This window comes from Eptatretus burgeri, chromosome 12, assembly GCF_056783735.1.
Source record: "Eptatretus burgeri isolate ZD-2024b chromosome 12, Ebu_testis_v1, whole genome shotgun sequence".
NCBI classification, from domain to species: domain Eukaryota; kingdom Metazoa; phylum Chordata; class Myxini; order Myxiniformes; family Myxinidae; genus Eptatretus; species Eptatretus burgeri.
This window is the reverse complement of record NC_140972.1, coordinates 15856884-15871428: the sequence shown is the minus strand read 5'-3', so window position 1 is coordinate 15871428 and position 14545 is coordinate 15856884. Positions and strand designations below refer to the sequence as shown.

Below are 14545 nucleotides of genomic sequence, written 5' to 3'. Positions count from 1 at the left end.
TCTTCAGGCCTCGAGTTCAAGCCCCAGTCTTGTCGTTGAATTAACACTAGGCGGGTTGACGCAGCCCGTCATCCTTCCGAGTTTGGCAAAATGAGTACCAGCGTGCTGGTAACAGGGGGCTTGCATCAGCAGCACAGCCGCACCCCCAGAAGCAGCCAAGCAGCCACAGACTGCGTATGAATAAATAAAAAATTCATTCACTCCTTGCTAAACTTTCTTCCTCGTCTCCCTTTAAATAATCTCATATATATATATATATATATATATATATATATATATATATATATATATATATATATATATATATATATATATATATACATACAGTCATCCCCCGCAATATCGCGGTTCATCTATCGCGCCCCCGGTTCATCGCGGGTTTTCCCTTGGAACCTAACTCATTTTTTATGCGGATTCCCCCAGTATATCGCGGTAATAATATATAAAATATAAATTATTTAAGCAATAAATTATAACGCGTGGCGCTCGACCAGTCACACAACGCACGAGACAAAGTTTCGCTTGTGAACTTCAAATATTTTGTACGTTTTTTCTCCAAGCCCCACGATTCCGCCCAAACGCCCTGCACCTTCTAAGGCTTCTGGCAAGGAAACGAAGCGCCAGAGGAAGGTCCTGACGCTCCAGGAGAAGGTTAAGGTGCTCGATATGCTTCGGGAAGGAAAAAGGTTTGCCGCCGTTGGACGAGCACTGCCAAACCGACCAGACCAGACGAGTCGATCTCCAGCACCTCAAACCCAATCACTGCCAAACCGACCAGACCAGACGAGTCGATCTCAGGCACCTCAAACCCGATCACTCCCAAACCGACCAGACCAGACGAGTCGATCTCCGGCACCTCGAACCTGATCACTGCCAAACCGACCAGACCAGACGAGTCGATTTTTTGGGGAGGCGTCCATTCATCGCGGATTTTCACTTAGCGCGGGGAAGTTTGGAACGTAACCCACGCAATAAACGGGGGATTACTGTATATTTTCCCTTCACTCTGCCTCATCAAATCCTTCACCTCGTTCTTTCTTCCTTCTCAAAACAACCACAAATCAATAAAAAAGTCATTCAAAATTTTGACTCATTCTGATCTCATTCCTGAAGCCATTCAGTCCCAAATTATTTCTTTCCTCATCTCCCCTTTTCTTCCTCTTTCTCTCAATCTACAAGATCCATAAAATGACGAATGTTGTCATGTTTCATCTTTCCCACTCGCTTCGAAATGTCCTTTTCCCCGTACTGCTTCCTCTTCTTCCTGTTTCACTCCTGGAGAGTGTGCAAACCGGTGCCACATCTCCCATCTCGTTCACACAGTGCTGTGTTTTTCTTCGTGCCCTAAATCATCCTTCTTGCCAACCCAATCGTGAAGTTTGTCTTCGTCATTCTGCCCTTCAAATTCTCAATCCAAATTTGTTTTGAAACGGCCCCACCATTACAAATCCTTGTACCCCCACCACTCCCCTGTGTCCCCCAATTCAGCATCCGTTCCACCCAATGTCCTGCCTCTCTGCATCCCCCATCTTATCCCTCACCCTGTTCCTCCCATCCAATCCTGCCCCTTGCCCCACCATTCCCATCCTCCCCCGAGCCCCATCCCTCCCAGCTTCCCTCTTGCCCTATCCTGCAAAGGTCATACAATGGTTCAAAAAAATATATTTTTTTTTCCCCACACAAATCGCAGAAATGACAGATTTAGAAATTTCTCATCTCACCTGTGAGCTCATGTGTCATGTACATGGCTGGGTGCACGCTGTTCTCTTTTTCCACAGGTTTCACCATCGCAAAAGTGCTTCCCAGCACTGGGGACTCATCCGCAGGAGTGCCAACATTGATGGTGCTGGCAGTGGCTGGTATCTCCTCATCGTGGTCCATATCGAGCTGCCGAACCACTTCCTCGGCTTCCACAGCCTGCCCAGGCATTTCTTCCACACATGGCTCACTTGCCTTGCCTATAGATTAGACAATATGGAACAAGCATAAGTGGCAGAGGTGGGGAAATAACTTACGAATGGTTAAGAATTTTTCTCGATGGACGAGGGCATGTTGAAAAGCAATGCCTCCAATTATTTTTCTCTAAAACAGATAAAGATATTCGAATGAAACAAAGCACAGTCTGCACATCAGTTCTTCCTGCCCCTGGGTGCAAAGTTTCGTGATTCTAACACGAGACTAGTACATGTCCGTACGTGCGTGGCCGTACGTACAAAAAATAAAAAGTAAAAAAAAAATTTTTTCAAGCCGCGTGCCAGAAACAACAACCACACAGGCGTTCCTTCACTCTCGTGAGCCCGTACGTGCGTGGCCGTACGTGCATGGCCCTCCGTGCAACCCCCCCCCCTCCACCAAAAAAAAAACTTTCAAACCACGTGCCAGAAACAACAACCACATAGGCCGTGCCTTCGCTCTCACGTGCCTGTATGTGCGTGGTCGTATGTGCAAATCCCCCCCCCCAAAAAAACTTTCAAACCACATGCCAGAAACAACAACCACACAGGTTGTTCCTTCGCTCTCGTAAACGACTACTGGATTGGGGCATTGTGTTTATCTATAAATGCGCATAAGAAATCGAGAAATTATTAGAATACAGTAAGCCATCACTATCCGGAAGTCCGTACGTTGTAATCCGCAACGGGGAACGCGGCTGAGGATCTCTTCCCCATCAGCCACGCCTATGCAGCAACGTGTCCTGTCATTGGTAACTAAATGGCGCCCTTTCCCCATCGGCAACGCCTACGCAGCAACGTGTTCTCTCATTGGTTTGGGAAATAAATGGCCATAATTTGGGAAGCACTTGTCCGATTAATATCAAACCTTGAAAAGGCACATGCTGAGGTCCCCAGCAATATAGCTGGCAGGATTCAATTAGATCGGACCAGTGGTTGTCGAGAAACAGCGGACACACACACACACACACACACACACACACACACACACACACACATACACACACACACACACACACACACACACACACACACACACACACACACACACACACACACACACACACACACTGCTGGAATTATAGATAGATGTCTCAGTGCAACTTTAGTCAAGACAGCAGAGGCTAGGATGACGTCAGCGCTGTGAAGCGTGAAGCATTGGAGATGAGAGTTGAGATTGCCGACTGGAAATGACAGTTGAGATTGCCGACTGGAGATGAGAGTTGGGATGACTGATTTTGAAGAATTTTACTTATTCTGATACAGCCTGTGGCTGATTGGCTGCATCACTTTCTGGGGGCGCGGCTTTGCTGCTGAAGCAATGCCCCGTTACCAATAAGCTGGTATTGTTTTGCCGACCTCGGAAGGATGGCAGGCTGTGTCAACCCACCTGGTGTTAATTCAGAGAGACAACAGGGGCTTGAACTCGAGATCCTAAGATCTTAAGCTTGCCACCTTAACCGTTAAGCCAACACCAGGCCTCGAATGACTGACTGACTGGAGATGAGATGACTGGAAATGAGAGTTGGGTACACCATTTCAATCCTGAGAGTAAGAGACGGTCAATGGAGTACCGCCACAAAGGATCACCAGCTACGACTTGGCTGTGTCAGATTTTCATCTTTCCCAAACTTAAGGAATACCTTCGTGGAAAACATTTCTCTTCCGACAATGATGTTAAGACCGCTGTGAAATGCTGCTCAAGTCAGCAGGTAAGGACGCACAGTTCCATCATGCAGCCATCACAAAACTACTTGAACGTTGGCACAAATGGGTGGACCACAGTAGTGATTTTGTTGATAAATAAATAAGCACCATGGTCGAATAAATATTGATGTTAGCATCTGTCGCCGTCTCATTCAAATATATTTTCCTGTCTCGGAAAAAAGAAGAGGAGGGATTGCTTTTCACATGCCCTCGTACAATATTAACAAAACAAGGAATCATACTGACACAAAATTAAAATGAGCATTCAAACAACTCGCACGAATATGAATACAAGCTGAACTAGAGGGGGAGCACTCGGGTCTCGGTAGAGTGCAAAACCTCCGCCGCCAATACTGCTGGGTCACTCAAGTGAACCTGATATCCCATTCATTGTAGGTCAAAACGGATCAGACTGTACTGAACCACGATTGAATAAACTAAACTAGATCGACGCGCATGTAGAAATGCCCAAAAAAAAAAAAAAATCGAAAATTTTTTTGAAAAAAAAGTTGCAAATTTTTTTTTTCTCCAACAAACCTTTTTGGGGGGGTTGGAAATCACTTAAAACATGTAGAAATGCAAAAAAAAAATTCAAATATTTTTTCAAAATGGCCGCCATAGCGGCCATATTGGACTTTGGACCAAGTCCAAAATTGAATGGCATGATCCTTGGACCATACCTAATCCCCCCACCAAGTTTCGTCGAAATCCGTCCAGGGGTTTTTCCGTAATACTGTTCACAAACAAACAAACAAACAGACAGGGGTGAAAACAGTAACCTCCGTCCATCTTCGATGGCGGAGGTTACCAAGACATAATTTGACATCGTGATGTCGACCGATATGCCTCCACCCACATTAAGTCTTTGCTTACTCAAACTTTGACCTAAAATCTCAAGACCATTTGACCTCAAGATCTAATATGTACATACGTTTCATGGCACATGTACTTCATTTAGTTCAAATCTCTACCTTGATAACATTTTTACCTGACATGACCTTTGACCTCTTGATACTAAAATCTCATCAGTTCATCTTTGCATCACAACATACGAGGCGTGTTCAAAAAGTATCCAACCTTAATTTTTCGTGCGTAAACAAATGAAGCTAGGGAGGCGTGGTTTGGTGCACGTATGTAGGCGATCCTAATCCGTATGCGTGAATATTTTCCCACCTGCAGAAGCTGTCAGTCACCGACAGACCGCCGATGAGTGAGGAAGTGTAAGTGAGCGCCGTCGGATTTTCGTTTTTGACAAAATGGCGGAAAAACTTGAACGCCACTGCATCAAATTTTGTGTAAAGCTTGGCGATTCCCAAGTGGAAACGATCCACAAGATTCAACAGGCCTTCGGGAACGAAGCAATGGGCACCACACAGATAAAAGAGTGGTACAACCGCTTCAAAGATGGTCGCACATCAGTGGAAAGTGAGGCACATTCTGGTAGGCCCTCAACATCCCGAAATGAGATAGTCATTGACCAAGTGAGGACCCTGCTGATGCAGGATCGCCGAATCACGATCAGAGAACTTGCAGACGAGGCGGGCGTCAGCATTGGATCCGTTCATTCCATCGTGACTGAGGATTTGGACTTAAGGAGAATCTCAGCGAAGTTTGTGCCAAAGCTGCTAACGATCGAGCAGAAGCAACTCCGTTTGGAGATCGCACAGGACATGCTGGAGACTGTGAACAGCAATCCCAACTTCTTCAACACAGTGATCACTGGCGATGAGACCCGGGTTTATGGGTACGACCCAGAAACCAAGCTCCAGTCATCACAATGGAAGCATCCAACATCCCAGAGGCCAAAAAAAGCAAGGAAGGTCCGCAGCAATGTCAAAGTCATGCTAAACTTCTTCTTTGACTCCAGTGGCGTGGTTCATCACGAGTACGCACCACACGGCACAACCATCACCAAAGAGTACTACCAAGAGGTACTGCATCGCCTTCGTGACGCTGTGCGACGCAAACGGCCGGACTTGTGGGTAGCGGTCAATTGGCAGCTCCATCACGATAACGCACCCGCCCATTCTTCACATTTGATACAGTTTCCTGGCCAAACACACCTGTGCTTCGGCAGGCTCCCTACTCTCCCGACATGGCTCCGTGTGACTTCTGGCTTTTCCCCAAGCTGAAAATGCCCCTGAAAGGGAGCAAATTTCAGTCCAGAGAAGACATCATGCGGAATTCGACAGACCAGCTGCACGCCATCCCAAAAGAGGCGTTCCAGCGCTGCTTCCGACAGTGGCAGAACCGTTTGGAGAAGTGTGTGGCAGCCCAAGGGGACTACTTTGAAGAAGATTAGTGTAAGTTTGTTGTATCTGGATACGAGTATTTTTTTTATGAACAAAGGTCGGATACTTTTTGAACACACCTCATATACTTATACTGTATCAAGTTTGGACAAAATCCCATTACTGATTCACAAGTTATCGTGGTAGCAGGATTTTACCTCACATAACCTCTGACCTTTGACCTCTTGATACTCAAATCCAATCGGTTAATCTTCACAACATTACACAGCACAGACTTGTACCAAGTTTGACTTGGATCCCTACAGCCATTGTAAAGTTATCGCAGTAACGAAAACCTATCATGGATGGATATCTGGACAGACAACGAAAACATGCCTCTGGTGACTTCACTAATGGAAGGCATAAACATAGAAACAATTAGATTACTCAAAATGTTCTGCATAGAAATCACATCAGTGGTAGAAATATGCTGATCCTGGGTCTCCAAAGAATTTGGCAACAAGCCAGCTTATATATTTATTACCAACGGGATTTTCGATTAAACCATCCATCTGCGGCAGAAATTTTAGCAAACTATAACCTGGTTCAAACCAATTTTTTTTTAAATAGGTCAGAGCTTTAAATGCAAGAAGAATAGAGCACACAGCCCCCTGTGAAAGCAAGGAAGTGACCGACACATCCTCAGCCTTCAGCCAGAGTATGGGCATTTTGCCGAACATGGCCAAAGCTCCCTTTCTCAAGCTGCCCCGTGTGTTTCATTATGAAAAACACTCGAACCCCCTGGTGAATTTCACTTTTGACTGTGAACATCGTTTGTGCCAAAAACAATTGTCGACATCCTTTTGAGACCGATTTAAACCGAGCAAATTTCGCTCATTCGCACACGTGCATGTGTGTGTGTGCACAAAATACAATGCATTACATGAATCCATGGCTCCTGGATACTTTCATACAATGTGCAGTATTTTTTATCTTGGTTTTCATCAAGTATACAAATTTAAATCCTCTTGCTGGCAATGGCTGGGCCATTGCCCATTCATTGAGATTAATATCATCATCCGACATTAAAAAATTATTTGTTTTGATCACAGCCTGATCTCAAATATTTAATCCGAGCAGATATGTTTTATTACTATCATGCATCCCACACTGCCGGGGGGCGGGGGAGGATACTCAGCGCTGTCCGGCTGCGCGAGCTTTTCCCGGCTGTTGTTTTGATATGTGTTGGACATTGCAAAGCTATGGAGTTATTGGTCTCGTGGTGATACACTTTACAGCGACCTTTGGTGGCCTCAAAACAGTATTCGAGGCCAACGTGCGGTAGCTTAAAACCTTGCCCGAATTCTAAAGTACCTACACCCAGGACTTGAGGCCTTTAGGGAATACGGTTCAGCCGTGAAAGAGTAATGTATAAACGCACAAGCACGCACACAATCACTTGAAGACATCAGAGAGTACGCCAGTACTCTCTAAGTAGGGATGGCGTGGAAAAAAGTGGCCATCCCACCTGCAACATCTATCTATATAAAACTAAAACTCTCATATTGTATGTATGTACCCGAAATACAGCCAAAACGGTACACGGTAGCGCAAAAATTTTCGGCCCACCTTACTCACAATTCTCCTGCGGTGTGCAGTATCAAGTTTCGTTAAAATGGGGCAAAGAAAAAATATTTAAAAAATCAAGTCCCGATTCAGTCAAGAACTCTTCGGGAGAATTTGATCAATGCAAACAACCTCGGCGGTATAGTTCGCTCGAGTTATCTTTCTTTATTTTTCTTGAAATAATTTATTTTAAAATCTCAAACATTTAATATAGACAAAGAACGATTTATTTTTAAGCATAAAATAAACCGCCATTTTGATCTAATACTTCCATGTTCATTAATAAATAAAATTGTGTTTAGAAGATTAAGCACAAAAATATCTTCGACTTTCTTTTTTCCGTTTTTTTTTTTTCACATTGACGCGCAATATCAAGTTTCGTTCAAATTGGGCAATGAAAGAAATTATTAAAAAATCAATTCCCGATTCAGTCAAGTACTCTTTGGGATTATTTGATCAATGCAAACAACCTCAGCGGTATAGTTCGCTGGAGGTATCCTTTTTTTAATGATTTTTTTATCAACCTCTGTCACAACGGGAACCCAACGGGTTCATGGGTGGTCTAGTACAAAACTGAAGTTGGAGTATCTTCTCTAAAAAGTTGCTTAGGCTACATATGAGAGCCTACCTGGTCTGTTCAGATCATTGTCGAGGCAGAGATCACTTTTCAGTTCTCCAGGTCAGGTCAGGTATGGGAGCATGCGCCAGAGCAGCGCGTCGCTGCGTCCACTTTCCGCCAGTACTCCAGGGGCCTCCGTCTGGCCATCCCCCAGGCAGATGCCTGGTCCATCCCCATCTCCTTGAGATGCCGATCAACCTGCTGCAACCACGAGGCACGTGGTTGGCCCATTGGCCTCCTCCACTCACGAGACTCCCTCGCTGAGAGAATCTGGTGAGCAGGATCAGCGTCAGGAAAACGAGCCACATGTCCATACAGCCACAGCTGACGCTCACGGACTATGCAGGTAACAAATCTCATTTGAGTCTCTCTCAGCAACCGCTCGTTGGACACAAAGTCTGACCAGTGATAGTCAAGGATTCTCCGAAGAGACCTGGTACCAAAGGAATGAAGTCTCCGTCTCAGATCCTTGGTCAGAGTCCAAGTCTCGTATCCATAGAACAAGACTGGAAGCACCAAGGACCTGAAGACTCGGCCTTTCGTCCTTCCACACAGGTACCGGCAGCACCACACCCCATGATTCAGTGAATCCATGACTTCCCAGGCCCAACCCAGACATCTATTGACCTTTTACTCACAGCCAGAAGAGACATGAATATCACTGCCAAGGGAAGTGAATCTCTCTACGACCTCAACATCCTCAACACAAAGAGGCACAGACAGGACAGTAGCATCCAATATGTCATGGAAAGCCTGGATCTTAGTTTTGACCCAGGAAACCCGTAATCCCAGTGGCTCCTCATTCAGCACCTCAAGGGCCCCCAAAAAGATATCTAAAGTCTCCGCAAAGATGACTGCATCATCTGCGAAATCAAGGTCAGAGATCTTGACATTCCCAAATGATGCACCGCAGCTTAATCTCTCCAACATCCTCCCTTGAATCCAGTCCATACATGTGCTGAAAAGTGTGGGGGCCAGTACACACCCCTGACAAACTCCAGTAACAACTGGAAATAAGACAGAGATGGTACCACCACATCTCACAGCACTCTCAGTACCAAAGTACAGTTCAGACATCAGATCGATCAGTTTTGTTGGCACCCCACGAAGACCAAGAATCCTCCAGAGGGAATCCCGATTCACTGAATCAAACGCTTTACAGAGATCAACAGAGGCTGCGAGCAGCCCCTGCCGAAACTCTTGTCTGCGTTCGGTGAGGACCCGAAGAGCAAGGATATGGTCAATCGTTGACCTCTTTGGTGTAAAGCCTGACTGTTCTGGACGCTGATGCTCAAGCAGATGATGGCGAACCCTATCAATAATTATCTGAGCAAAGACGTTGCCCGGCACTGAGAGCAGCGTCACCCCTCAGTAGTTGTAGCAGTCTTCGTGATCACCCTTCGCTTTCCAGAGAGGGACAACAAGGCCCCTCTTCCAGTCAGTTGGGATGATGCCTGTGTTCCAGGCAGATCACAGAACTGCATGCAATGACATGAGTGCAGCATTTCCACCAGCCTTGAGAAGTTCAGCATGGATGCCACAGATCCCTGGAGCTTTACCCCAATTCAACCGGTTCACCGAAGCCTGTGTTTTCACAAGCGAAGGTGGACCACCATTGATTGGAGGGTCAGCAACAGGGATTGTAACACCCCTGACGTCCAACTCGACAGCTGGTGGACCAGCCTGATACAACCGTTCAAAGTAACCGGCCCAGCGGGCCTTCACTTCGGACTCCTCTGTCAAGAGCCTACCACCCTCTGCTCTAACTGCAGTACACTGAGGGATGGGCCTGGATGAACGCAATGCGTGAATTCCCCTGTAAGCAGGTCGAGAATCCCTTGATCACAGGTGATGCTCTACCGCCTCACAGATTCCTCGCACATTGGCCTCCTTGTCCACCCTTAGCGTACGTACAGTTTTACGCCTCAGCTCCCTGTACAGCTCAGCTCTGCCATTCAGCCTGTCCCTGCGACTCTGGTCGATGGTATCCAGTGTCCCTTGAGAGACAAAATTCTTCTTTGCCCTTCGGTGAGTTCCAAGACATCTACCGGCAACATCAAGGACGGTGGTCTTGAAGGCACTCCACAACTCTTCAGAACCTCCCAAAGCACCCAGAGCCCCAAAATCTCCATTCAGCTTGTTCGCAAACTCCTCAGATACCCTCTCATCCTTGAGCTTGCCAACATCCAGCCTAGGCTGGGATGGTACCATTCTCCCAGATTTAAGGTGCAACTTCAGAGTTGCTACAACAAGCCAGTGGTCAGTATTGAGGAACTGAGCACTCCAGTAGACCCTGCAGTTCTGGATCATCCTCCAGCGACCACCAACGAGGACATGGTCAATCTCTTTTGTCACAGCGTTAGAATACCAACTCCAGCGATGAGCTTGTGGGCGCTGAAACCATGAACTGGCCACCCTAAGTCCATGACTTCTTACAAAGTCAAGGAACTTAGTGCTATTCTGGTTCATAATTCCAGACCCATGGGGACCAACACACGTCTCATAAACATCCCTTTCAGTTCCAGTCGATGCATTAAAATCCTCCAAGACGAGAAGAGTATATCGTCTGGGGCACTGATCAACCACAGACTCGAGCGTGGTGTAGAATGCATCTTTCACGGTGAGATCACTCGCCTTAATAGTAGGAGCATAAACAGAGACCAGGGAAATGACACCTAAGGAGTGACGAATCCTTAGTCTGATAATACGCTCGTTGACCGGTGTTACCTCAATTATCATTGGTGTCAGCTTATTGGACACAGCTGCAGCAACTACTTGGGAATGGCAACCATCAGAGTGACCAGACCAGTCAAATCGGGCAACGAAAAAAATTATTAAAAAATCAATTCCCGATTCATCAAGTACTCTTCGAGAGAATTTGATCAATGCCAAGAACCTCAGCGGAATAGTTCGCTGGAGTTTTTTTGTTTTTTTTCTTTAAATGATTTATTTTAAAATCTCAAACATTTAGTATAGACAAAGAACGATTTATTTTTAAGCATAAAATAAACATCACCATTTTGATCTAATACTTTCGTGTTCATAATATAAATAAATAAAATTGTTTCGAAAATTACGCACAATAATTTCTTCGACTTTCTTTTCTCCGTTTTTTTTTCTTCACATTGACGTGGAATATCAAGTTTCGTTCAAATCGGGAAACGAAAAAAATTATTTTAAAAAATCAATTCCCAATTCAGTCAAGTACTCTTCAGGATTATTTGATCAATGCAAACAACCTCAGCGGTATAGTTTGCTGGAGCTTTTTTTTTAATCAACCGCTGTCACAACAGGAACCCACCGGGTTCACGGGTCGTCGAGTATGTGTGTGTGTGTGTGTGTGTGTGTGTGTGTGTGTGTGTGTGTGTGTGTGTGTGTGTGTGTGTGTGTATATATATATATATATATATATATATATATATATATATATATATATATATATATATATATATATATATATATATATATATACATACATACATACATACATACATACATGCATACATACATACATGCATACATACATACATGCATACATACATACATACATACATACAAGCCTGGTGTTGGCGCAGTGGTTAGGGCAGCGGCTTGGGATCCAAAAGGTCCTGAGTTCAAGCCCCGTTCGGCCACTGAATTAATACACCAGGGAGTTGACTCAGCCCGTCATCCTTCTGAGGTCGGCGAAGTGAGTACCAGTGTACTGGGCCGGTGTATACCCCGGATAAAATAGGTGTACCATATCCCTGTGTCGTAAGAGGCGACCAGGGTTGCGTCAGGAAGGGCATCCGGCGTAAAACATGTGCCAAATCACAATGCGGATCATACAGATGATCCGCTGTGGCGACCCCAAACGGGAGCAGCCGAAGGAAGAAGAAGAAGAAGATATATATATATATATATATATATATATATATATATATATATATATATATATATATATATATATATATATATATATATATATATATATATATATATATATATATAAACACATACATATTGTTACGAATTCGCCCCCACCGGCGTGCGAACAACCGCTTTTCACGAATAGCAGCCGCTCGCCCACCGGACGGACAATTCAGTCGTGACCTTCCGGAACAACGCCGGAACCCTGTCATGGGTGGGTCTTCAACCCCACCACGGCCGAGCCAGTTTTCTACCCGCGCAAAATAGGGTCAATCGCCGAATATCGATATACCTAAGTACCTGCGCGGGTAGCCTACCGGGAGACCGTACCTCGGCGCAGGTCGGCTTGGACACGAACCGCTCAAGCGGTCCGTTCCGTTCTGCAGTGATAACAGAACGGGTATTATCGCCCGACCTTGCCGGATCCGATTCTATTTAACGGGTATTTAAAACCCAACTAATATTCCGAGATGCAATATGGCGTTCCAACTGGGGGAAAAGACACGACGAACAGGTAACATTCACACATGCACATATACAGCCATGCAATCAATGCAGGTATTCAAGAACACGTATACAGGCAAACAATCATGCGCGGGACGGGGACAAAGACACGAGCAAGGTTAAAGCACTACGACCGTCTAAAACCAATTATCTAGCCACTTAACAGTTTTCACTTACAGGACACGGCGCCACCAACATTCATTCAAAAGAAAGGAAAAGGCCACCCTCAAAGACGAGGGCGCCAGACAGGGTCCGTAGACCTTTATGTGGTGGAGCCTGGCTGACCGAACGGACCCCACGAGACCGTTGCAGGTTACCTGCACCCTCGTGGTGCGATGGTGAGCGAGCTCTCTCCGGCGCTCTCCTCCCGGTGCGCAGGCTGCGCGGCAGAGCTGCAAAGCGGCGCCTCCCGTCCGCGTCCTTCGTGCCTCGACCCGGACCACCGCATACAACACCCACGACTTGGCGCGCCCAAGGAGAAGGCACCATCTCGACGACGATGAAACCACCAATGCACACGAAGAAGACCACCAGTGAACCACCACGAAGACGACCACCAACTCCAACACGACAAAAAGTGCCCAAAAGCCCCCAACTGGTGTCCTGCGCGCCCTTATATCCCCCAGTTCCAACGCCTCGCTCTTCCCTGTTTATTGCTCCGCCCCTCCTTCCAGAAAAGGGGTGCGCCCGCTCGCCCCCCTACCCGCGCGCCTCGCGGGGGCCGAGAGAATCATTCTTGGCACAGGTCCAGGGAGAATCATTCCCCCAAAATGAGGCCCCTCCTTCACATGACCTTTGACCTTTGATCCGCATCGCCCTTCCCCCACACCAAAGCGTGAGGAAAACTGGTGGGAATAACAAGGCGGGAGAATCAGGCAGGGAAATCCACGCACCATCGGAACTCCTCTGGTTTCCTTCGCTTCGTAGAGACGGTTTACATGAGCGGAGAGGGTTGTGATGTGGTTTGTGGAGAAGGGGATCGACAGTTGGCGTAGCGGGGAAGGTGGTTAGGTGGTTGGCGTAATTGTTGTGTGGGAGCGATGTTGGTGGTGGCGGTGGAGGCCGCCGCGAAGCGGTGGTCGAGAGCGACGTTGGTGGTGGTGATTTGGTTGTGATTGGTGGTGGAAGCGATCGTGGTTGTGGTGATGGTGGCATGGTTGGCGTTGTGGTTATTTGGGAGCGATGTTGGTTGTTGTAATGGTGGTTGAGATGTGTTTGGTCCAAAATAACGATAGGAAAAGAAAAACACTATCTCAAAAGATCACAGCCACGTTAACACGAATAATTCCCCTTAAACAACGGTGGGGAAATCTAACTGAACACAGACTTATCGATCTAACTGAACTAAGGACCTTTATGGTGTTCCGCGAATTTCCACAGCCGTAACAATATATATATATATATATATATATATACATACATATACATACATATACATACATATATATATATATATATATACATACATATACATACATATATATACATACATATATATATATATACATACATATATATATATATATATATATATACATACATATACATACATATACATACATATATATATATATATATATATATATATATATATATATATATATATATATATATATATACATACATATACATATACATACATATATATATATATATATATATATATATATACATATATATATATACATACATATATATATATATATATATATATATATACATATATATATATATATATATATATATATATATATATATACATATATACATATACATACATATATATATATATATACATATATACATACATATATATATATATATATATATACATATATACATACATATATATATATATATATATATATATATATATGTATGTATATATGTATATATATATATATATGTATGTATATATATATATATATATATATATATATATATATATATATATATATATATATATATATATATATATATATATACAGTGGGACCTG

At 44.7% G+C, this 14545-nt stretch overlaps 1 protein-coding gene across 5 annotated transcripts in view; it reads right to left on the bottom strand.

Annotated features, from left to right (window-relative positions):
- Nucleotides 1–14545, bottom strand: part of CTDSPL2 (CTD small phosphatase like 2) — a 100480-nt gene that overhangs the window by 41142 nt on the left and 44793 nt on the right. For all 5 annotated transcript variants that reach the window (XM_085849664.1, XM_085849665.1, XM_085849662.1 and 2 more), the window contains one exon: nt 1722–1958. In XM_085849664.1, coding sequence (XP_085705790.1) covers nt 1722–1958 — 237 coding nt within the window. The remainder of the gene's footprint in view (nt 1–1721; nt 1959–14545) is intronic.